Consider the following 25,660-nt stretch of genomic DNA (forward strand, 5'->3'; position numbering starts at 1 on the left):
AATATATTTGAAGGCTCCATGGATCGGGTACGATAAAGCATTGGTTGTTGAGTTATTGCAGTTCCGTAAATGTCAAGAATATAAAACTATTTCAACGGGGAGAATATGTCCTTATATGACACCGCCGTCTGCGATACGGTGGTATCAACTTTCTTACAAAACCTTTATTTCCTTAGATCATTCCTCTTTTTTTACTGACAACAAATGTCATTCTTTGTATAACGAAACTCATCCCATTCGACATGTATTTCGGTTACTGGCGCGAATTAGTTAGGTGACCTATACTGTCAATGAAACACATGAACATGCATTCGTATGAAACACATGAATTCAGTTAATATTCTCATGGCATTAGATACAACATGATACGCTACACATGCAATCAAAATCGATACCATTCAGTCAAAGAAAGACAACTCTACATATGTTGTAAAATATAAGATTTTCTTTTTTTAAGTGCTAATTAAATGTTTTGATACATGTAATGTTACAAACTACATTGTACATTTTATCAGTAATTGATATGATCAGACGTATCTACGCAGGTAGCTTTGTTCTCACGCTTTTGGATGTTTTAATGTCAAAGAAACTTGGTGAATTGGAAGCAAATATTCATGCGAAACAGATAGATATTTCCAAAGTCAGGACATTATGGGTTTTGAAAGTCACCAGCTTACCAAAACAGGTTCCAAAGAACAATTAAAATTTAACAAGATGGCTGTTATAAAACTGCAATAAGCAAAGGAAACTTTTCTTCACGGCCGTTTAGCTACTAAGGGAAGGTATGAACCTACTCCATATTATATAGATAATGACAAATGACCAATCACGCATCACCTTTCATCATCAATTGTGGGTTCTCCCAGCCAGTTGAGAAACGGCCGCATTTGCGTTGATGTCGGGAGCTGGGTGTTTAATTTTAATTCTTGATACATCATTTTATCAGCAACATACAAAAACACAATTATGTATGGTAATTATAATATACAGTATCAGGTTATCACAATTATCTCTATTTCATTTACGTTATTTGATTTCAATTCAACTGATTTATTTCATGAAATAATACAAAAGGGTACAATAACAGGTAATACCTATGTTATCACTTTATTTCATCATTAATATACAAGAATAAAAGAAACGTATTGCTAAGTAAGGGGAGAATACATTAAGCATATTAGAATACAGGTATAAAAACAAACATAAGTCTCCTGCAGAATTGTTCGCTGATTAAGAGCACAATGGCAATATGTATAAATACTTACATGTATATAGGACGATCTAAAATACATACAGTGTATGAAGCATGATATAAGAAAGTAAAAATAAGGTTAAGTCGGAAAAAAAATTAAACACAAGGTGACAATAAACACTACATACATTGTACTGTGACTTCGTTGAAGTTTGCAGACGCGGGAACTTCAGAAAAGCAATGGGCCTTACAGGGGATTCCTTCAGTAGACAGGGGAACGTCATCAACAGGCTGTTAATATACCACTTCAATAGACAGGGGAACGTCATCAACTGGCTGTTAGTATACCACTTCAATAGACAGGGGACGTCATCAACAGGCTGTTAGTATACCACCTCAATAGACAGGGGACGTCATCAACAGGCTGTTAGTATACCACTTCAATAGACAGGAGAACGTCATCAACAGACTGTTAGTATACCACTTCAATAGACAGGGGACGTCATCAACAGGCTGTTAGTATACCACCTCAATATACAGTAGAACGTCATCAACAGGCTGTTAGTATACCACTTCAATAGACAGGGGACGTCATCAACAGGCTGTTAGTATACCACTTCAATAGACAGGGGACGTCATCAACAGGCTGTTAGTATACCACTTCAATAGACAGGAGAACGTCATCAACAGACTGTTAGTATACCACTTCAATAGACAGGGGAACGTCATCAACAGGCTGTTAGTATACCACTTCAATAGACAGGGGACGTCATCAACAGACTGTTAGTATACCACTTCAATAGACAGGAGAACGTCATCAACAGACTGTTAGTATACCACTTCAATAGACAGGGGACGTCATCAACAGGCTGTTAGTATACCACTTCAACAGACAGGGGACGTCATCAACTGACTGTTAGTATACCACTTCAATAGACAGGGGAACGTCATCAACATGCTGTTAGTATACCACTTCAATAGACAGGGGACGTCATCAACAGGCTGTTAGTATACCACTTCAATAGACAGGGGACGTCATCAACAGGCTGTTAGTATACCACTTCAATAGACAGGGGACGTCATCAACAGGCTGTTAGTATACCACTTCAATAGACAGTGGAACGTCATCAACAGGCTGTTAGTATACCACTTCAATAGACAGGGGAACGTCATCAACAGGCTGTTAGTATACCACTTCAATAGACAGGGGAACGTCATCAACAGGCTGTTAGTATACCACTTCAATAGACAGGAGAACGTCATCAACAGGCTGTTAGTATACCACTTCAATAGACAGGGGAACGTCATCAACAGGCTGTTAGTATACCACTTCAATAGACAGGGAACGTAATCAACAGGCTGTTAGTATACCACTTCAATAGACAGGAGAACGTCATCAACTGACTGTTAGTATACCACTTCAATAGACAGGGGACGTCATCAACAGGCTGTTAGTATACCACTCAATAGACAGGAGAACGTCATCAACAGGCTGTTAGTATACCACTTCAATAGACAGGGGAACGTCATCAACAGGCTGTTAGTATACCACTTCAATAGACAGGAGAACGTCATCAACAGGCTGTTAGTATACCACTTCAATAGACAGGGGCCGTCATCAACAGTCTGTTAGTATACCACTTCAATAGACAGTGGAACGTCATCAACAGGCTGTTAGTATACCACTTCAATAGACAGGGGCCGTCATCAACAGTCTGTTAGTATACCACTCCAATAGACAGTGGAACGTCATCAACAGGCTGTTAGTATACCACTTCAATATACAGGGGACGCCATCAACAGGCTGTTAGTATACCACTTCAATAGACAGGGGAACGTCATCAACAGGCTGTTAGTATACCACTTCAATAGACAGGAGAACGTCATCAACAGGCTGTTAGTATACCACTTCAATAGACAGGGGACGTCATCAACAGGCTGTTAGTATACCACTTCAATAGACAGGGGAAAGTCATCAACAGGCTGTTAGTATACCACTTCAATAGACAGTGGAACGTCATCAACAGGCTGTTAGTATACCACTTCAATAGACAGTGGAACGTCATCAACAGGCTGTTAATATACCACTTCAATAGGCAGGGGACGTCATCAACAGGCTGTTAGTATACCACTTCAATAGACAGGGGAACGTCATCAACAGGCTGTTAGTATACCACTTCAATAGACAGTGGAACGTCATCAACAGGCTGTTAGTATACCACTTCAATAGACAGGGGAACGTCATCAACAGGCTGTTAGTATACCACTTCAATAGACAGGAGAACGTCATCAACAGGCTGTTAGTATACCACTTCAATAGACAGGGGCCGTCATCAACAGGCTGTTAGTATACCACTTCAATAGACAGGGGGACGTCATCAACAGGCTGTTAGTATACCACTTCAATAGAATCAATACCGTGCTGATTACGACTGCCGACTTGTGCATTTATATGATGTGAGTTCGGAAGTATTTTTTTGTGATCAAGAGAAATTTTAAGTGTTAGCTTAGGGAAACATTTTCTATTCATATTGTATATATAAGATCGTGATTAAATTGTATTGTATTGGTGATTTTTTGGAGATATCTCGGAATGCTTGATTATCGGTCTCTTCACGGGAAGGGGAAGGGGAGTCCTGCGGATTGGTAGGGAGGGAAGGGGAGTCGATCGGATTGGTAGGGAGGGAGAGAAAAGAGGGGATATTATGCAATTGACTTGAATTTACTGATGGGTAAAATCTTGCTGTTACAACAATGTAGTTGCTCCTTATACAGTAATTTGCTATCAGTTTGTTTATAGATTACTATAATTTATGCTATTGTACTATAATTGGATAGGATATTGCCAATGAATTCCGTGTGTGATGTGTGTGCCATTTGTATATATGTAGATTCTAGTAAGTTTTTCGGCCAATCCTATTCCTGTGTCGTGTGTTCATGCAGATAATTGTATAGTAATTAATAGGGTGTCGATCGGAGTTAAATTCCAACATGCGTACACATTGTAACCCTTCGAGTTCATTCTGAATATTTAAAATGAATAATTCATATATCATTTCTGAGGAATTATTTCTTTCATTGAAGACTGCGCGGTACAGTTTTATTACGAAAAAAAAACTTTAAAACATTTCGTTGTCATATTTGTAATGATCTTGACGCGTGACAGACGGCAATCCTCAGGCTAAAACTCGGGAGTTGAATCATAAAATGAGCCAACTGTTTCTATGATAATGTGGTGACATGTATGTCTGTATTGTTGAGTGTGTCGAATCTAATGTTTCGATATACATTGTATGTGTGTTTTCTATCCCACACGACGGTATTGAATAGTTGAAAACACACGACGATGTGCCGGCCCGGGGACAGGTCGGCTTCCCCCCTAGATTCTATATATGTCTCTGTTATTTTACTTTTGCATTTTAGTGAAAACTTTTTTGTCATTATGCATTTTTTATTATGTAATGTGAAGAAGTTTTGTACTTACAGTAAGAAGTGCCTGTTTTTTTTATCCTAAAACGGCCGCACATATAGTGATACTACAGTTATTATATCAGCCGTTTGGTGACATAGAATCTATAATCAGCTTTGTATAAAGAGCGCGTAATTTTAGGGTGTGTCTCATTAAGCCAATGCAAATACATTTCCGGTGGGATAACTCTCGCTGAAGGTCATTGAAATCTAATGAAAACACAACGTGTGTAACACTTGGTTTCCATTATACCAGCTGCTTACCGTTTGTAATAAGGTACCTTTTTCAAACTCATCAGATACACATGATTCGTATATATTTTAACTGCATTGGTAATTTATGATGTAACCTTTGTTTTTATGTAACAACAGTATCAAGCACCAGGTATTTTTTATCGAACTCCCTTGATTTTCCCACAGTCGACTCCGATTTCACCTGGCAGTGTGTGCGGAGTGATTTGTATTGCAAATGCCACGGACGCCTGTCTGGTTTCAGCGTTTGCAAATATTCATTATTTACTCTAGTTTACTCGTTGTTTACAATATTTGTGATTTACTTTCAACCTTTATTAGCTGCATGTATCTTGGTTATGACCGATTTACAATTTGCTCGATGTATCATAAAGGCACAATATCATTCATTCATGTTGAAGGTTATTATCACTCTCCCTATGTTGTTTGTACGTTTTGTGTTGTCTTATAATAGCAATAGTTAAATTATCTCAATACGACCAGACCATGTTCGCTGAAGGATCTCGCTTTTTTTTCAATAGAGGTCCAGGGCAATTTCCAGCATGCCTACTGATGAGAAGGGAGCCCTGAATGGACCAGTGGGAGCTGTCTCCCCTCTCCGGCAGACAGTTGATGCTAGTATTGACTTTATAGGAGGTGTCAATGGTAATATCTGGCTGTTATTAAAGATGTGTAATATGTTTCTGATGGGAATTTTTTTACTGTTTTTGATACTTTGATAAAGTAGCTTTTAATAATCTAGTGTATGTCCAGTAAATTGTATTTCTGACAATCTAATCCTAAAACTACCTTTTGATTATTTTAGAACTGTGTGATTCGTTATAGAGTAAAACAGGCTTGGTAGCTGATATAGATTTTAAAAGTAAATTTAAATCCACAAATAGGACTGTACCTGATTAGGTGATTTATTTCAAAATCCAAACAAATTTCAGATCACAAATGTACATTGTATCAACATTTTCTCTGCATGGTCCTTTGTTATTTATTACATATACATGAAAAAAGCGTGAACAGTGTTTTTCAAATTCAAATTTGAATGCAAGCAAGTTTGCTACACAACGAAGATGATTTTGTATTGAAATTCACAGTCTATTTGATAAATATTGTTTTCATGAATTATCTTAAAATTGTATAATGTGTACATTTGTATACATGTATCTCTGATAGACACTGTCTGATTGAGTCTCCTATGTATGTTTCTACATCCATGATTCAAAGAATGACCCTTGGGTCTCAAATGTATGTTTCTGATACTGTCTGATTCATATACATCCAATGATTCTATGAATGAGTCTCAAATGAGAATTTCAGTCTGATTTGTTAAAAGTCTCAAACTACTACTATTATAGAGTTTCGGATTGACTGTAGTCCAAAAAACACTTTGGCACAAAATTATGTTCACAAATGTCACCAGTGTTCTATATTTACAGGTGGAATAGCCAATGTCATAGTAGGGCAATCCCTGGATACAGTCAAGGTGAAGATGCAGACATTCCCAGGAATGTATAAGAATGCATTTGATTGTTTTATGAAAACATTCAGACAGGACGGTATACGAGGACTTTATGCTGGTACAGTCCCAGCCATGACAGCTAATATAGCTGAGAACTCGGTTCTATTTATGTTTTATGGTCTCTGTCAAAAGGTTGTAATGAACATATCAAAGAAGAAAAGTGTAGCTGATTTAAATCCTGTGGAGAATGCTTTATCAGGGAGCGGAGCAGCTTTCTTTTGTTCCTTCAGTCTCTGTCCAACAGAACTCATCAAATGTCGTCTACAGGCCATGAGAGAGATGGCGACACATGGAAAACTGGAGGGAGGCATAGAACAAATGAAAATGTTTGTAAAGTTTGGTGTTTCTTCCATTCATCCAGTGTTGAAGCACTGTTCAAATATTAAGTCAATCAAATAGTTTAAATGAAATATAGCAACAGAACAGTTTATCTAACAGCTTCACTAAATACAGTGATTCCAAGTTCTAAATGATTAACACTGAGATGCAATGTAAATGTCAGTATGTAGCCACAAATCAATACTGGTAAGATTGAATTATCAAACTTATTCATAGGTATAAGTCTTTTGTTAAATATTATTTAAAAGTTGTAAAGTCTGTTTTGTCTTTCTCTGACAGTGGTCCCTGGGGAATGACAAGAGAAATTCTGAAGCAGGAAGGAATTCCAGGAATGTTCAAGGGTCTCACCAGTACCATGGCTAGGGAAATGCCTGGATATTTCTTCTTCTTTGGAGGCTATGAAATCTCTCGTCACTACCTCACACCTCCAGGCAAAACAAAAGATGAGATTGGTATGTTTGATTATATCGGGAATATAATAATACAAAAGATATGTAGACATGGAGCAGCTTTATGGGTAACATAAAGTACAATAATGTACCTTGATAAATGACAAGTGTTATGCATGTATCTGTAAAGTCATCAGCCAAACCTTGCAAACTTATTCAATATAATGTTACATCATTTTGAAGGTCAGCTAGGAAACATCTGATACATGTATATAAGATGGTGGGAGATATTGGATATGTAAGATGGTGGGTGTGTCTGATATATAAGATGGTGGGTGTGTCTGATATGTAAGATGGTGGGTTATGTCTGATATGTAAGATGGTGGGAGATGTCTGATATGTAAGATGGTGGGAGATGTCTGATATGTAAGATGGTGGGAGATGTCTGATATGTAAGATGGTGGGTTATGTCTGATATGTAAGATGGTGGGAGATGTCTGATATGTAAGATGGTGGGAGATGTCTGATATGTAAGATGGTGGGTGTGTCTGATATGTAAGATAATGGGTTATGTCTGATATGTAAGATGGTGGGAGATGTCTGATATGTAAGATGGTGGGTGTGTCTGATATGTAAGATGGTGGGTGTGTCTGATATGTAAGATGGTGGGAGATGTCTGATATATAAGATGGTGGGTGATGTCTGATATGTAAGATGGTGGGAGATGTCTGATATTTAAGATGGTGGGTGTGTCTGATATGTAAGATGGTGGGTGTGTCTGATATGTAAGATGGTGGGTGTGTCTGATATGTAAGATGGTGGGTGTGTCTGATATGTAAGATGGTGGGTGTGTCTGATATGTAAGATGGTGGGTGTGTCTGATATGTAAGATGGTGGGTGATGCCTGATATAAGATGGTGGGTGATGTCTGATATGTAAGATGGTGGGTGATGTCTGATATGTAAGATGGTGGGTGTGTCTGATATATAAGATGGTGGGTGTGTCTGATATGTAAGATGGTGGGTGTGTCTGATGTGTAAGAAGGCGAGAGATATGTGATGTGTGAGAGACAATTTGGTATTTACAGGAAATGTGATGTGTAAGATGGTGAATACTATTGTGACCTGATATCAGGATTAGAATACATGAATATTTTGATAAGAAGTTTTTATTAAAAATGTTTTAAGTTCTGATTATACATATAACTAATTTGTGTTTTATTGTAGGTGTATGGCGGACAGTGGTGTCTGGAGGGATAGGAGGGGTTTGTTTATGGACCTCTATCTTCCCTACAGACGTGGTTAAGTCAAGGATCCAAGTACAGAGTACAGTGGGTAAAAAGGCCCCATCTTTTTATAAAACTCTCACACATATCGGAAGGACAGAAGGTAATTATTGTAACAGGTATCATGGCCCTATATAATGGAATGTTTTTGTATTATAACAGGTATCAGAGCCCTATATAATACACTGTTTTTGTATTATAACAGGTATCATGGCCCTATATAACATTCTGTTTTCTGTATTATAACAGGTATCAGGGCTCTATATAACATTCTGTTTTTGTATTATAACAGGTATCAGGGCTCTATATAACATTCTGTTTTCTGTATTATAACAGGTATCAGGGCCCTATATAACATTCTGTTTTTGTATTATAACAGGTATCAGGGCCCTATATATAACATTCTGTTTTTGTATTATAACAGGTATCAGGGCCCTATATAACATTCTGTTTTTGTATTATAACAGGTATCAGGGCCCTATATATAACATTCTGTTTTTGTATTATAGCAGGTATCAGGGCCCTATATATAACATTCTGTTTTTGTATTATAGCAGGTATCAGGGCCCTATATATAACATTCTGTTTTTGTATTATAACAGGTATCAGGGCCCTATATATAACATTCTGTTTTTGTATTATAACAGGTATCAGGGTCCTTTATAACATTCTGTTTTCTGTATTATAACAGGTATCAGGGTCCAATATAACATTCTGTTTTCTGTGTTATAACAGGTATCAGGGCTCTATATAACATTCTGTTTTCTGTGTTATAACAGGTATCAGGGCTCTATATAACATTCTGTTTTTGTATTATAACAGGTATCAGGGCCCTATATAACATTCTGTTTTTGTATTATAACAGGTATCAGGGTCCTATATAACGTTCTGTTTTTGTATTATAACAGGTATCAGGGCCCTATATATAACATTCTGTTTTTGTATTATAACAGGTATCAGGGTCCTTTATAACATTCTGTTTTCTGTATTATAACAGGTATCAGGGTCCAATATAACATTCTGTTTTCTGTGTTATAACAGGTATCAGGGCTCTATATAACATTCTGTTTTCTGTGTTATAACAGGTATCAGGGCTCTATATAACATTCTGTTTTTGTATTATAACAGGTATCAGGGCCCTATATAACATTCTGTTTTTGTATTATAACAGGTATCAGGGCCCTATATAACATTCTGTTTTCTGTATTATAACAGGTATCAGGGTCCTATATAACGTTCTGTTTTCTGTATTATAACAGGTATCAGGGCCCTATATAACATTCTGTTTTCTGTATTATAACAGGTATCAGGGTCCTATATAACATTCTGTTTTCTGTATTATAACAGGTATCAGGGCTCTATATATAATGTTCTGTTGTTGTATTATAACAGGTATCAGGGCTCTATATAACATTCTGTTTTCTGTATTATAACAGGTATCAGGGCCCTATATAACATTCTGTTTTCTGTATTATAACAGGTATCAGGGCCCTATATAACATTCTGTTTTCTGTATTATAACAGGTATCAGGGTCCTATATAACATTCTGTTTTCTGTATTATAACAGGTATCAGGGCTCTATATAACATTCTGTTTTTGTATTATAACAGGTATCAGGGCCCTATATAACATTCTGTTTTTGTATTATAACAGGTATCAGGGCCCTATATAACATTCTGTTTTTGTATTATAACAGGTATCAGGGCTCTGTATAACATTCTGTTTTTGTATTATAACAGGTATCAGGGCCCTATATAACATTCTGTTTTTGTATTATAACAGGTATCAGGGCTCTATATAACGTTCTGTTTTTGTATTATAACAGGTATCAGGGCCCTATATAACATTCTGTTTTTGTATTATAACAGGTATCAGGGCCCTATATAACATTCTGTTTTTGTATTATAACAGGTATCAGGGCCCTATATAACATTCTGTTGTTGTATTATAACAGGTATCAGGGCCCTATATAACGTTCTGTTTTTGTATTATAACAGGTATCAGGGCCCTATATAACATTCTGTTTTCTGTATTATAACAGGTATCAGGGCCCTATATAACATTCTGTTTTTGTATTATAACAGGTATCAGGGCTCCTATATAACATTCTGTTTTTTGTATTATAACAGGTATCAGGGCCTATAGTAACATTCTGTTTGTTGTATTATAACAGGTATCAGGGCCCTATATAATAACATGTCTGTTTTTCTCAATGATAGCAGGTATCAGGCGTTAAATAAAGAGGGACATTCTGTTTGTGTATTATAACGGTATCAGGGCTCTATATAACATCCGGTTTTTGTATTATACACAGGTCCAGGCTCTATATAACATTCTGTTTTTGTATTTAACAGGTATCAGTGGCTCTATATAACATTCTGTTTTTTGTATTATAACAGGTATCGAAGGGCTCTATAAACATTCTTGTTTTCTTTATTATACAGTATCCGGGTCCAATATACGTTCTGTTTTGTAATTATAACAGGTATCGGGAGGGCTTCTATATAACATTCTGTTTTCTGTATTATAACAGGTATCAGGGCTCTATATAACATTCTGTTTTTGTATTATAACAGGTATCAGGGCTCTATATAACATTCTGTTTTTGTATTATAACAGGTATCAGGGCTCTATATAACATTCTGTTTTCTGTATTATAACAGGTATCAGGGTCCAATATAACGTTCTGTTTTTGTATTATAACAGGTATCAGGGCTCTATATAACATTCTGTTTTTGTATTATAACAGGTATCAGGGCCCTATATAACGTTCTGTTTTTGTATTATAACAGGTATCAGGGCCCTATATAACATTCTGTTTCTGTATTATAACAGGTATCAGGGCCCTATATAACGTTCTGTTTTTGTATTATAACAGGTATCAGGGCTCTATATAACATTCTGTTTTCTGTATTATAACAGGTATCAGGGCTCTATATAACATTCTGTTTTCTGTATTATAACAGGTATCAGGGCCCTATATAACATTCTGTTTTCTGTATTATAACAGGTATCAGGGCCCTATATAACATTCTGTTTCTGTATTATAACAGGTATCAGGGTCCTATATAACATTATGTTTCTGTATTATAACAGGTATCAGGGTCCTATATAACATTATGTTTTTGTATTATAACAGGTATCAGGGCCCTATATAACATTCTGTTTTTGTATTATAACAGGTATCAGGGCCCTATATAACATTATGTTTTTGTATTATAACAGGTATCAGAGCCCTATATATAACATTCTGTTTTTGTATTATAACAGGTATCAGGGCCCTATATAACGTTCTGTTTTTGTATTATAACAGGTATCAGGGCTCTATATAACATTCTGTTTTTGTATTATAACAGGTATCAGGGCCCTATATAACATTCTGTTTTTGTATTATAACAGGTATCAGAGCCCTATATAATACACTATTTTTGTATTATAATAGGTATCAGGGCTCTATATAACATTCTGTTTTTGTATTATAACAGGTATCAGGGCTCTATATAACATTCTGTTTTTGTATTATAACAGGTATCAGGGCCCTATATAACATTCTGTTTTTGTATTATAACAGGTATCAGGGCCCTATATAACATTCTGTTTTTGTATTATAACAGGTATCAGGGCCCTATATAACATTCTGTTTTTGTATTATAACAGGTATCAGGGCTCTATATAACGGGCTAGGACCAACGATTGTTAGGACTTTTCCATCTACTGGTGCCTTGTTTCTGACATATGAGACAACAAAGAAAGTACTGACAGACCTTGCCGACCAGAATGTGTGATGATTTGTTTTTGTTGTGTTATTTTAGTTGAAATTTTTTAACTTTGTACATTGTAAACAGGTATTTATTGAACCATACATGGCATGGAATCTAACTTGGTCATCTTTGGTTTAAAAATAAGTATAATACTATTGCTATTGCTGCAGGGCAGTGTACTACTGTGGTAAAGAGAATTGGGTAAATGGAACCATTCATAATGGAATAATACTCAGAACTACTAGCTATAGCTAACTATTATATTGACATAATACAGAAGATAATTAAAACTTGGAAAGTCAAAGCTCTACACACAAAAATGACGTTATGCACTTAATGTTTTAGAGTGAGTTCTGAATTAAAGGTCATTGATTGATTAGCATAATGAAGAAGCAGGGCTTCCAGTAGACCTTTGAGAGTGTTTTTAGGAACAAGTCTATTGGACATATGTTTTGAACATTCAGATTTCTGAGAAATAGTCATTTGACTTCTGATATTGCTAAAAATCAAGAGTTAGCAGGGTGCCTTGATGTGGTGTTATAATATTGAGTTAATGCTGTTCCATCATTAATTGTACAGAAGTGTCGATTGTGAATTGCTTACAGTAATAAGCCAGAGCTTTTATCCAAAGGTTTCTGATATTTTATCCGCCTTTTGAATATATTATAAAATATGACACAATGTATCGGACACTATCATTTTTTTAAATGTTGATAAAACATTAGAAACCTTCGGATTATTGGGGATTTAAAGTGTCACCTAGAGTTTTATTCAATGTATTCTTTAAAATCACTAATCTAATATTTGTGCCAAATGTTGTAGATTGATAGTGAATTTTAGATTGTAGAAATAGAATATTAATTACACGTCATATTTCCATTTCTCCAAAATCATTTATTGATATTAGATAACCCCAGTGTGTGAGAGGATTGGTATTAATCACATTCCATCATGGAAGATTATGGCTGTTACATGTACAGAGGACTTTGTTAATGTTTGTATGACAGAATTCAATACCACGGAAATTTTATATTTTTATGGCCAATGTCAGGAGATGTGGTCCCCTTATAGTAAACAGGTTGTGTGTCTGTCTGTCTGTCCGTCCGTCCGTCCGTCCTTCAATCTGTCCATCTGCTGTCACTCTGTTTCTTTGTCTGTCCTTCCCTCATTCTGTCTGTTTTTTCGTTTCTGATAAAGTTTTACGTTTTGCTTTGCCAATTACACTCAGACTCTATCCAATGCTTCCTCAAAAGAATGTGCTTGTTTTTGGATAGCTTGTTTGGCCAGTTAGGTTAAAGGGCAAGGTTAATGGTACCATACCAAGTAAATAAAAAAAAAGTTTATGCATAATAATTCAAGTTCTGTTGAGCCGATTGCACTCAGACTTCACCAAGTGTTTCCTTGGAGAAATAGCTTGCTCAGGATAGCTTTCCAGGCTCTAGGTCGAAGGTTAGATTTGGGTGGTCATTATTCAATGTTAAATGGTCAAAGTACCATGCTTTTCCACTTTTGATATAAAAAGTTTGTACAAAATATCCTAAGAACTCTTTTAAATAATTGAATTCTCCATGATATGATATCAAAAATTGTATAAATGTGTTATTTGTATCAGCAGCAATTTAATAGCAATGTAACACTTAAGTGTTGCTCAGGTTTTAGACACACAGGTTATAGGACCCTTCCTGACATGTCCGTTCTCTACTGACTAGTTTGTCTATATCAAAAAATGAAATTGTCTGTTGAAAAACAAAATATTCATTGAAAAATCGTGTCAGGTCTTGTGTGACACTGTGGACAATGAAGTGACCAAGTTTTGTGTGAAACAATTTCTGGATGAAAGCAGTATATCATTTTCGTTCTTGTTATTGAAATATTTCATCTGATTGCTTTTGTTCTCAGAGGTGTACCTGAAAACACAATCTGATCTCTAAATGTATAGGTCAGTGTTTTTTCACTTAATCTTTTAATCACATTTTGTTAAAATATTGATAATTTTGTGTTTATGTAAGGCTATTTAGCTTGTTAACAGAAATTATTGATACATTCCAAAAAATCTCTGGTTGAATAATTCTACTCGACTTCAGTACCTGAATATTAGAACACAATCCTATAAGAGATCCGCATCCTTCCTGGAGAAGTCATTAACTTTGTGGGGGAGTTAGGGAGTTATAAACTTCCCAGAGGAGTTATAAACTTCCCAGAGGAGTCAATAACTTCCCAGAGGAGTTATAAACTTCCCAGAGGAGTTATAAACTTCCCAGAGGAGTTATAAACTTCCCAGAGGAGTCATTAACTTCCTGGAGGAGTCGATAACTTCCCGGAGGAGTCAATAACTTCCCGGAGGAGTCATTAACTTCCCGGAGGAGTCAATAACTTCCTGGAAGAGTCATTAACTTCCTGGATGAGTCATTAACTTCCTGGAGGAGTTATTAACTTCCTGGAAGAGTCATTAACTTCCTGGAGGAGTCATTAACTTCCTGGAGGAGTCATTAACTTCCTGGAGGAGTCAATAACTTCCCGGAGGAGTCATTAACTTCCTGGAGGAATCGATAACTTCCTGGAGGAGTAGAGGAGTCATTAACTTCCTGGAGGAGTCGATAACTTCCTGGAGGAGTAGAGGAGTCATTAACTTCCTGGAGGAGTCGATAACTTCCTGGAGGAGTAGAGGAGTCATTAACTTCCTGGAGGAGTCGATAACTTCCTGGAGGAGTTTTTAACTTCCTGGAGGAGTAGAGGAGTCATTAACTTCCTGTTACTATATGTTGTTGGGATGTTGTAAGGTAAAACTTAGGTTGACACCAGAAATAGACTTTGGGTTGATTTGGAACTTAAGATATAGAAAATTATTCTCCTTTTAAGTAAGTTTAAGGAACTGATCGAGTGTTGTTGGTATAAAGTTATGTACTGGTTAATGTTTTATTATGTAGTTATACAGGTAAAGTTTTATTCAGCATGCTTATACTTACTATGCTTTCTTATTAATGTTTGGATGTTTTTGTCATTTTGATTATGTGAAGTCATACTTATGTGCTTAGCAAGCAAAAGCCCTTGTATTTTGTTGATGTGCTGCTTTGCAAACCACATTTTATATCTTGTTACATTTTATAAATTTTGTCTGATGACCATATTTGTCATATCAACAACAGTTAAGATAATATCCATCATGTCCTTCACAGCACAGTGAATACTGGAACATTAAGCCTTTCTCCCAATAGATAATACAAAATAATAATAAACATATACATAGATACTGCATCCTTCTGATTCTAGTAACAATATAATTAGTGATGAATGGCATGTATGGAATAACATCATTGTAGTAGTGATCCTGACTAGAACTGTGGGAGAGCTGTATTAGTGGTTTCATGAACCCTGTCACCATAGTGAATAGGAATGGGAGACAACTGTATCAGTGGTTCCAGTATCCTGTCACTATAGTGAATAGGAATGGGAGACAACTGTATCAGTGGTTCAAGTATCCTGTCACTATAGTGAATAGGAATGGGAGACAACTGTATCAGTGGTTCAAGTATCTTGTCACTAGTAGTGACTAGATATGGAGGACAGGTGTATTAGTTTCAGTACCTTGTCACCATAATTACTAGAAATGGGAGACAAGTGTAGTATTGGTTTCAGTATCCTGTCACCATAGTTACTAGATATGGGAGACGTTTGTATTATTGGTTTCGGTAACCCTGTCACCATAATTACTAGAAATGGGAGACAGGATCAGCTGTATGAGTGGTTCCAATTACCTGTCACCCTAGTTACTAGAAATGGGAGACAGGATCAGCTGTATGAGTGGTTCCAATTACCTGTCACCCTAGTTACTAGAAATGGGAGACAGGATCAGCTGTATGAGTGGTTCCAATTACCTGTCACCCTAGCTACTAGAAATGGGAGACAGGATCAGCTGTATGAGTGGTTCCAATTACCTGTCGCCCTAGTTACTAGAAATGGGAGACAGGATCAGCTGTATGAGTGGTTCCAATTACCTGTCACCCTAGTTACTAGAAATAGGAGACAGGATCAGCTGTATGAGTGGTTCCAATTACCTGTCACCCTAGTTAATAGAAATGGGAGACAGGATCAGCTGTATGAGTGGTTCCAATTACCTGTCACCCTAGTTACTAGAAATGGGAGACGTTTGTATGTTACCAGCAGTGACTAAATATTTGTGATGAGTGTGGAAGAAGTGAGTGTTTACTAGAACAACCTGTATTACAGGGACTGGTTATCGAGAACTATTTGAAATCAATGGACCATTGGTAACTTAATCATGAACCACTACAAATATAGGGATGGTTGGATTGTGGAATAACTAAATTGCTGGTAGATTAAAGTTTAACTTAATGGAATGAATAAATATATAATCTTGCCTCTCTTGTTGAAATATTACAATGTTCACTTTGATCACGTGATCAAAGGTACATTTCTTTTTTTCTTTGTTGTAAAAAATATGGCAAGCGATGTTAATTCGATTTTGATTGAGAAATAACTTGTTTTTATGCATTATTTCGAATTATGTTAAAGTGTAACATATATTGTAAACTTATATCTATTATTTCGGAGTTACTTCCACAACACCCTTCAAACTGGTGAAGTCGATTTGTTAACAATATGCCATGACTATTCAGAATCTCATTTTACAGTAATATTAGATAGTATATGCGTTGTTATTTAAGATAATATACCTACCATTGTAACCTAATAACCTCTGATGTCCTTAAATCTGCTTTGTCCGCGTGTCCGTCCGTTTGAAGGATATCTATCTTAGACGTTGCAGTAAGTTCTAAGTTTGGCTTTCATCAATTAAAGAGTCTGTCCTATTAGTGTTAAAAGAATACATGTACCATGCTTTCTCTTTGTATGGTTGTTCTTAAAAGAACTTTTTCTGGATTTCAGATAAAAATTACATTTCATGATTTTTTTTTGAGAGAGAGGATTCAAGTAAGACATCAGCACCCTATCAATTATATTTCGTTATGAAACGTTAATATTCAGTTATAAACACGGTCAGGATTAAATTCGCGAGACAACGGTTTCCTCGGGTATTGGTCTTCAGGGAGTGTGACATACAGATAGTGTCTGATAAGGCTTTTATTGGTTATTATGAAGAAATTGGTTATACATGCTTTTAAAATGAGATTGCAATATATCTATTCACTAAATCACGTTGCTCAGTGATTGGAAGCTTGTAAAGCTCAAATGTTTTTTCTCTTATTCGATCCAGTATGACATCACAGTCATATATTTGTTAAATATGCTGCTTTCGATGATATTATTGAAGAATGGATTCATTAATTTTGTAATAAATGAAAAAGAATATTTCACATTTTGTGTTTTAATTTCACGTATTATATGTGTATATACTATTCTAATATCAGTGCTTTCCTGTGACTGACTCCCACAAGGTAGGCATTGGGAATCTGTGTTTTGTAGTTACAGTGTACAGACAGAAGTCTGATATGAAGTCATTCCATATGGTTGAGACAACTTGTGGGCCGAAAGCTAAAAAGTCGAAATCTAATTAATAGTGATCTTTTACTGAGCAATAAATCAAAGATTCGTCAGCTCATCACAGATGTCGGATAAAGATTGGTGTTACAAGGTAGCTATGTTAACCAGGGTCATGTTCATTGTGATTTACCAACGTATGGCCCGATAAAGAGCTTTGTCAGCTGGTATTTTACAATGATTGATATTTCGTTCTGTTTGGTTATGAAACATTAATTTGTATCAATATTTGAACAATGATTCCTGAAGCTGCACTGTAATCGTGCACTGATGAAAGAGTATCAACAATTGCTGGGAATAGATAGCATGGCATGGGGCTGAAACAATAAAGCATGTCGATTGTTCTACATGTTATTGTGTGACATAGACGTTCAGGAAATAGTATTTACACTATCAACATGACCATTGACAATACGATCACCCTGTCGTTAATTGTGAATTCAATATTCTACTGCTGGTGCATTATCAATATGACTGTTTTGTGCTGTTCCTATAATGTGACTTCGGTGAAGATAAAAAAGGAACGTCATACCTGTGTGTCCTGAAGGAATGTCGTATTATTATGGTTTTTGATATCAGTAGACGGTCGTATTGTTTCTGTGTATAATAGCAATATTAGTAGACGGTCGTATTGTTTCTGTGTATAATAGCAATTTTAGTAGACGGTCGTATTGTTTCTGTGTATAATAGCAATATCAGTAGGCGGTCGTATTGTTTTTGTGTATGATAACAATATCAGTAGACGGTCGTATTGTTTCTGTTTATAATAGCAATAACAGTAGACGGTCGTATTGTTTCTGTTTATAATTACAATATTAGTAGACGGTCGTATTGTTTCTGTCTAAAATAACAATAACAGTAGGCGGTCGTATTGTTTCTGTCTATAATCGCAATAACAGTAGAGGTCGTATTGTTTCTGTGTACAATAACAATAACAGTAGACGGTCGTATTGTTTCTGTGTATAATAACTATAACAGTAGACGGTCGTATTGTTTCTGTGTATAATAGCAATAACAGTAGACGGTCGTATTGTTTCTGTGTATAATAGAAATATCAGTAGACGGTCGTATTGTTTCTGTGTATAATAGAAATATCAGTAGACGGTCGTATTGTTTCTGTATATAATAACAGTAGACGGTCGTATTATTTCTGTTTATAATAACAATAACAGTAGACGGTCGTATTGTTTCTGTGTATAATAACTATAACAGTAGACGGTCGTATTGTTTCTGTGTATAATAGCAATATCAGTAGACGGTCGTATTGTTTCTGTGTATAATAGAAATATCAGTAGACGGTCGTATTGTTTCTGTGTATAATAGAAATATCAGTAGACGGTCGTATTGTTTCTGTATATAATAACAGTAGACGGTCGTATTGTTTCTGTATATAATAACAGTAGACGGTCGTATTATTTCTGTGTATAATAACAATATCAGTAGACGGTCGTATTGTTTCTGTATATAATAACAATATTAGTAGGCGGTCGTATTGTTTCAGTTTATAATAACAATATCAGTAGACGGTCGTATTGTTTCTGTATATAATAACAATATTAGTAGGCGGTCGTATTGTTTCAGTTTATAATAACAATATCAGTAGACGGTTGTATTGTTTCTGTATATAATAACAATATTAGTAGGCGGTCGTATTGTTTCTGTATATAATAACAATATTAGTAGGCGGTCGTATTGTTTCAGTTTATAATAACAATATCAGTAGACGGTTGTATTGTTTCTGTATATAATAACAATATCAGTAGGCAGTCGTATTGTTAGTGCCAATTGCTAATCATGATAACAAAGTGCAGACAACAGTAGATCCGTCCAAAAGCGTCCGTTATAGGCGCTTACAGATTGGTTACCGGTATCATGTAGCGTACTACAGACAGAAATAAATAAAACTTCCAATCTCAAGCCCCAAGGTCATGTCGAAATAACAAGAGTGTAGAATCTAGTAATAACAATTTGAAATGTCCAAACTCAATAAATGTAAGCAACTATATTTTGTTAGCTACTTAACCATACCTTTAATATCATATTGAGTTCCGACGACGAAGTCTGTAGTTAGGAAGAAAGCGCGATTGTGTAAAAAGGCTAGTGATCTCTTCCCTACACGACGTTTTTACCGAACGATGAATACTTCGCCAGTCGCCAACCATTTTCTTTATGTCTGATAACACTATAACGGAACACACTAGAATTAGGATAAATCCTCCAATAAAACCGAAGGCCCTGGCCGAGCTTCTCTCGTCCTCAGCACTAATACGCTTGTTCCTGTAAGAAGACAGGGCTTTCACATCTACCGTATTCTCCTCCCTTATGATCTGGATACTTTCCTCTATCTGACTTTCGCCATTGCCTGAAATGTGCAAATCAAGACAAAATCAGCGTTGGTGGTTTACAGCGATGAGGTGGCATTGCAGAAACCCATATTATTCACCAATAAATTAATCGACTGGGGGTAACACTGTACTACATTGTATACGATGTTGGTCTACACATGTCTTCATATTTCCATCCCGTCCGAACCTTATCCTTTTTTTACATTGTTTTTTTCAGAAACAATTGTATGGATTATTATCGTTTCATTCTTCTTTTATTCATCTTAATCAATACCTTTTTGGTTAAGCAGTTATGAATAAGGTAATTGGATATGGTGCCATTTTATAAACAGTTTTGCTTCAAATATCGCGTACAGGTGATGGTGATATCGAAAGACAATCCAGAAAATTCTAGTGGTAGAAATGCAGCAAAATATCTTTTTAAGTTTGTTTAGGAAATCCCTGTCATTTTTGGGAAACCCGTGGTACGATGATATCAAAAAAAAAACCACATTCAACTTTTGAAGAGCAAAACAATGACCATTCTAATGAGTCAGTGACAGGTCAGAATAAGGTAATCGTACACGTATCTGGCTACAACAGAACCTCAAATGATAGTATTCCTTACGTGTGGTGATGTCTCGTCCTGTTGTAGTCTCTGACGTCTGCTGCGAGGCGGTGGCTCCTGTCTCCCCTACATCTACGTGGTCCACGTAACCTACAACAATAGTTCTCTTTGTGTGGTGATTCGTACCTTGAATACATCGTGTTGCCTAAATGGAAGGCACATGACCAGCTACTTGATACCATTTCTTTTTTACGATAAATTCACAGTAACAAAATTTAACGGTATGCCGAACTCAGTTTCATTTTAAGCACATCAAAGGATAAAGCCAGTCTGTTTTATCAACAATGAGACTGAGCCTTTGATATTGCTGTGACGTTTTATTCCAGGGATTCAAAGTGCGAAAGGGACGGTAACCCCTATGTATCAAGGGTCTGTTTGAGATTTCTAGGGATGAATGGACAGAAGCCACTATTTTATAGGGTAGTTGAGGGTAGTCATGAAGCTCGCTGGACTACTATCATCGTATGTGGATATGGTTAATCACATAATTCATACCACGGCAATTAAGTGTGACTATAAACCCTATTCTTCAATGTTTAGTGAATAATTACATAGTTTTTCATTGTAGGTATAAATCATAATGGGCCGCCTCCGCGCTGAGTGAATATTGTTTTTCATATAAACTGTATATGACTAGAATACTTACACGGTAAGTCAGTGTAGTTGTAAGTCGTGGTAAACGCGGCATCCGATACGTTAACGATGTTCACTAAAACATAAAGAAATGCAACTTATTATCACATATATTATGACAGTTTCTAACTTCTCTCTATTATGATCATTGTATGGCGCTAGATCCAACTATACACCATGTAAATATGATTATAATATCACTGTATTGTCATCTGGTATCCAGACACTTGCCGGCGTTGATGTGTCTCCTAAATAAAAAGAGATGGAATCAATTCGGTGATAATATACCAACACATTTGTGAATATTACAGATTTATCATTAATAGGTATACTTCCAATGTATTGTATGCAACACTATCAACATATCTATCACATACCTCTGTTTTCCTCACACCTGACGTAGGGGGGCAATGATGTTACCTTTTGTTACCCTGTACTATAAACAAGACACCTCTATTTTCCTCACACCTGACGTAGGGGGGCAATGATGTTACCTTTTGTTACCTTACACTATAAACATGACATACCTCTGTTTTCCTCACACCTGACGTAGATGGCAATGATGTTACCTTTTGTTACCTTACACTATAAACAAGACATACCTCTGTTTTCCTCACACCTGACGTAGTTAACAGTGATGTTACCCTTTTGTTACCTTACACTATAAACATGACATACCTCTGTTTTCCTCACACCTGACGTAGGGGGGCAATGATGTTACCTTTTGTTACCTTACACTATAAACATGACATACCTCTGTTTTCCTCACACCTGACGTAGGGGGACAATGATGTTACCTTTTGTTACCTTACACTATAAACATGACATACCTCTGTTTTCCTCACACCTGACGTAGAGGGCAATGATGTTACCTTTTGTTACCTTACACTATAAACATGACATACCTCTGTTTTCCTCACACCTGACGTAGGGGGCAATGATGTTACCTTTTGTTACCTTACACTATAAACATGACATACCTCTGTTTTCCTCACACCTGACGTAGGGGGCAATGATGTTACCTTTTGTTACCTTACACTATAAACAATGACATACCTCTGTTTTCCTCACACCTGACGTAGGGGGCAATGATGTTACCTTTTGTTACCTTACACTATAAACATGACATACCTCTGTTTTCCTCACACCTGACGTAGGGGGCAATGATGTTACCTTTTGTTACCTTACACTATAAACATGACATACCTCTGTTTTCCTCACACCTGACGTAGGGGGGCAATGATGTTACCTTTTGTTACCTTACACTATAAACATGACATACCTCTGTTTTCCTCACACCTGACGTAGAGGGCAATGATGTTACCTTTTGTTACCTTACACTATAAACATGACATACCTCTGTTTTCCTCACACCTGACGTAGGAGGGCAATGATGTTACCTTTTGTTACCTTACACTATAAATATGACATACCTCTGTTTTCCTCACACCTGACGTAGGGGGGCAATGATCTTACCCCTTGTTACCTTACACTATAAACATGACATACCTCTGTTTTCCTCACACCTGACGTAGGGGGCAATGATGTTACCTTTTGTTACCTTACACTATAAACATGACATACCTCTGTTTTCCTCACACCTGACGTAGGGGGCAATGACGTTACCTTTTGTTACCTTACACTATAAACAAGACATACCTCTGTTTTCCTCACACCTGACGTAGGGGCAATGATGTTACCTTTTGTTACCTTACACTATAAACATGACATACCTCTGTTTTCCTCACACCTGACGTAGGGGCAATGATGTTACCCTTTTGTTACCTTACACTATAAACATGACATACCTCTGTTTTCCTCACACCTGACGTAGGGGGCAATGATGTTACCTTTTGTTACCTTACACTATAAACATGACATACCTCTGTTTTCCTCACACCTGACGTAGGGGGCAATGATGTTACCCTTTTGTTACCTTACACTATAAACATGACATACCTCTGTTTTCCTCACACCTGACGTAGGGGGCAATGATGTTACCCCTTGTTACCTTACACTATAAACATGACATACCTCTGTTTTCCTCACACCTGACGTAGGGGGCAATGATGTTACCCTTTGTTACCTTACACTATAAACATGACATACCTCTGTTTTCCTCACACCTGACGTAGAGGGCAATGATGTTACCTTTTGTTACCTTACACTATAAACATGACATACCTCTGTTTTCTTCACACCTGACGTAGTTAACAGTGATGTTACCCTTTTGTTACCTTACACTATAAACATGACATACCTCTGTTTTCCTCACACCTGACGTAGGGGGCAATGACGTTACCTTTTGTTACCTTACACTATAAACAAGACATACCTCTGTTTTCCTTACACCTGACGTAGTTAACAGTGATGTTACCCTTTTGTTACCTTACACTATAAACAAGACATACCTCTGTTTTCCTCACACCTGACGTAGACGACAGTAATGTTACCTTTTGTTACCGTACACTATAAACATGACATACCTCTGTTTTCCTGACTCTTGACGTAGGGGGCAATGATGTTACCCTTTTGTTACCTTACACTATAAACATGACATACCTCTGTTTTCCTGACTCTTGACGTAGGAGACAGTGCTGTTATCGTCCACACTGACGAGAGTGAACTCCAGTGGTAGGTCGTGTAATGGTCGGTAGTACCGTCGACATGTACTACTGTTGGAGTTGTAAACCATGTGGAAACATGACGACTGTATCTGACATCTCTCCAGGCAAATTTGTAATGTGGTGTTTTTCGTGCTCACCTCGTTTGTCAATGTGTCCCATTCCTGTATCTCCATACCATGGTATTCGGTCATCTCAACTGTACCTTAGGAGAAATCACCTTTGCATTAATACTATAGCAGTCTTCAGTATCAATCATTCATATTCAGTTAACTGGGAAATATCTTTTCTCGCTAGCAATCAATTAGATGTGGCCTCACTTTTTATAACAAGCAGTTACTGATTTAAAGTATAAGTTTATATAGTTTTGATTTCAGTGATAAATGCTGTGTATGCCTGTTCGAAACATTCTTTGAAGGAATCTGATTTGTACGATTAAAAATGGGCTTTTTGAATTCATTTTATTCGTGCAATGAACGGATCCTGAAATCAAGATCCATGTCACCATCTAGTCAGAAATATCTGAAGCCTGAAACTGTTTATTTTCAAAAGACACGCATTGGTTGAAGTGTTGGTATTAATTATTACGTTATATAAATGAGCTAGTGAATACATTTTCATTTAGGTATTGGAAGGGCGTATGTTGTTCCCCTCCGCTTAACTCTTGTGTAAATTTTATACTTTACAATTATACTTGAGAGGGAACATACCATCTTTCTGTCAGGTCTAACATGAAGTGTTTTCTTAGAAAAAAAGACTACTAAGGTATATCATGTTGTCTAATTCTTTTTACAATGCTATATTTACTTGTATACGTGGTTTAATATCGTTAATAAATTGGTGAAAAAAGTATATCAAGATATTTGTATTTTCCTAATTCTTACCAGCACCGGCTGCACAGACGAAGGAATGCCTTTCTTGGCACGACGCGGCGTACCAACTTTGTGTTATTACCCTGGTATTCTCTGTCATGTTAAGTAGAAGGCACTGTCGTTGATTATCATCATCATTAGAAAAGGAACTGTCGTCAGCCAATGGACTTGAACACTTCCCGCTTATGTACCACTACCCGTCCAAGTTAGGATTTATAAATCCTAACCACAGCGGATGTCTTACCTGTCTAAAAAGACACAAACCTGATGTATTCATTTTCCATTCTGTCATAGAATATCACAAGTATCGACACTTTCTATCAAATCTCACATTTACACATTAATTTATTCACAAATCTGAAATCACCACTAAAGAGATCATTTTTGATAAGGCTCCAATCGAGAACAAACTGGAAGGACCACAAAATTCATATTGTTTTACATTTATACAATATGTAGTACGCTCGATACGTTAGATGTGGATTCAACCTCAAATAAGTTATACTAGATAAAACAACCTCTACCGACAGATAACACATGGAGTTCCATGCTTGGCTCCACTGTATTTATTCCTGGTTCCACTATTTATTCTTGACTCCACTGTATTTATTCCTGGTTCCACTATTTATTCTTGACTCCACTGTATTTATTCTTGGCTCCACTGTATTTATTCTTGGCTCCACTGTATTTATTCTTGGCTCCACTGTATTTATTCTTGGCTCCACTGTATTTATTCTTGGCTCCACTGTATTTATTCTTGGCTCCACTGTATTTATTCTTGACTCCACTGTATTTATTCTTGGCTCCACTGTATTTATTCCTGGCTCCACTGTATTTATTCCTGGCTCCACTGTATTTATTC

General features: G+C 36.5%; 2 protein-coding genes across 2 annotated transcripts; one reads left to right on the forward strand and one right to left on the reverse strand.

Annotated features, from left to right (window-relative positions):
• The first annotated feature begins 4,842 nt into the window (after positions 1-4,842).
• LOC117328911 (mitochondrial ornithine transporter 1-like) lies at positions 4,843-17,528 on the forward strand. The gene is made up of 6 exons (XM_033886523.1): positions 4,843-4,937; positions 5,434-5,557; positions 6,343-6,751; positions 7,044-7,216; positions 8,380-8,541; positions 12,097-17,528. Exons 2-6 carry the CDS (start codon positions 5,455-5,457, stop codon positions 12,222-12,224), a joined length of 975 nt encoding a protein of 324 aa, XP_033742414.1. The 5' UTR covers positions 4,843-4,937; positions 5,434-5,454; the 3' UTR covers positions 12,225-17,528.
• Positions 17,529-19,651: 2,123 nt separating this feature from the next.
• Positions 19,652-25,094, reverse strand: LOC117328912. The gene is made up of 5 exons (XM_033886525.1): positions 24,811-25,094; positions 23,865-24,131; positions 21,316-21,378; positions 20,670-20,759; positions 19,652-20,079 (listed from the first exon to the last, which is right to left on the reverse strand). Exons 1-5 carry the CDS (start codon positions 24,896-24,898, stop codon positions 19,754-19,756), a joined length of 834 nt encoding a protein of 277 aa, XP_033742416.1. The 5' UTR covers positions 24,899-25,094; the 3' UTR covers positions 19,652-19,753.
• Between the last annotated feature and the right edge of the window lie 566 nt (positions 25,095-25,660).

Source organism: Pecten maximus, chromosome 6 (genome assembly GCF_902652985.1).
Source record: "Pecten maximus chromosome 6, xPecMax1.1, whole genome shotgun sequence".
Classification (NCBI taxonomy): domain Eukaryota; kingdom Metazoa; phylum Mollusca; class Bivalvia; order Pectinida; family Pectinidae; genus Pecten; species Pecten maximus.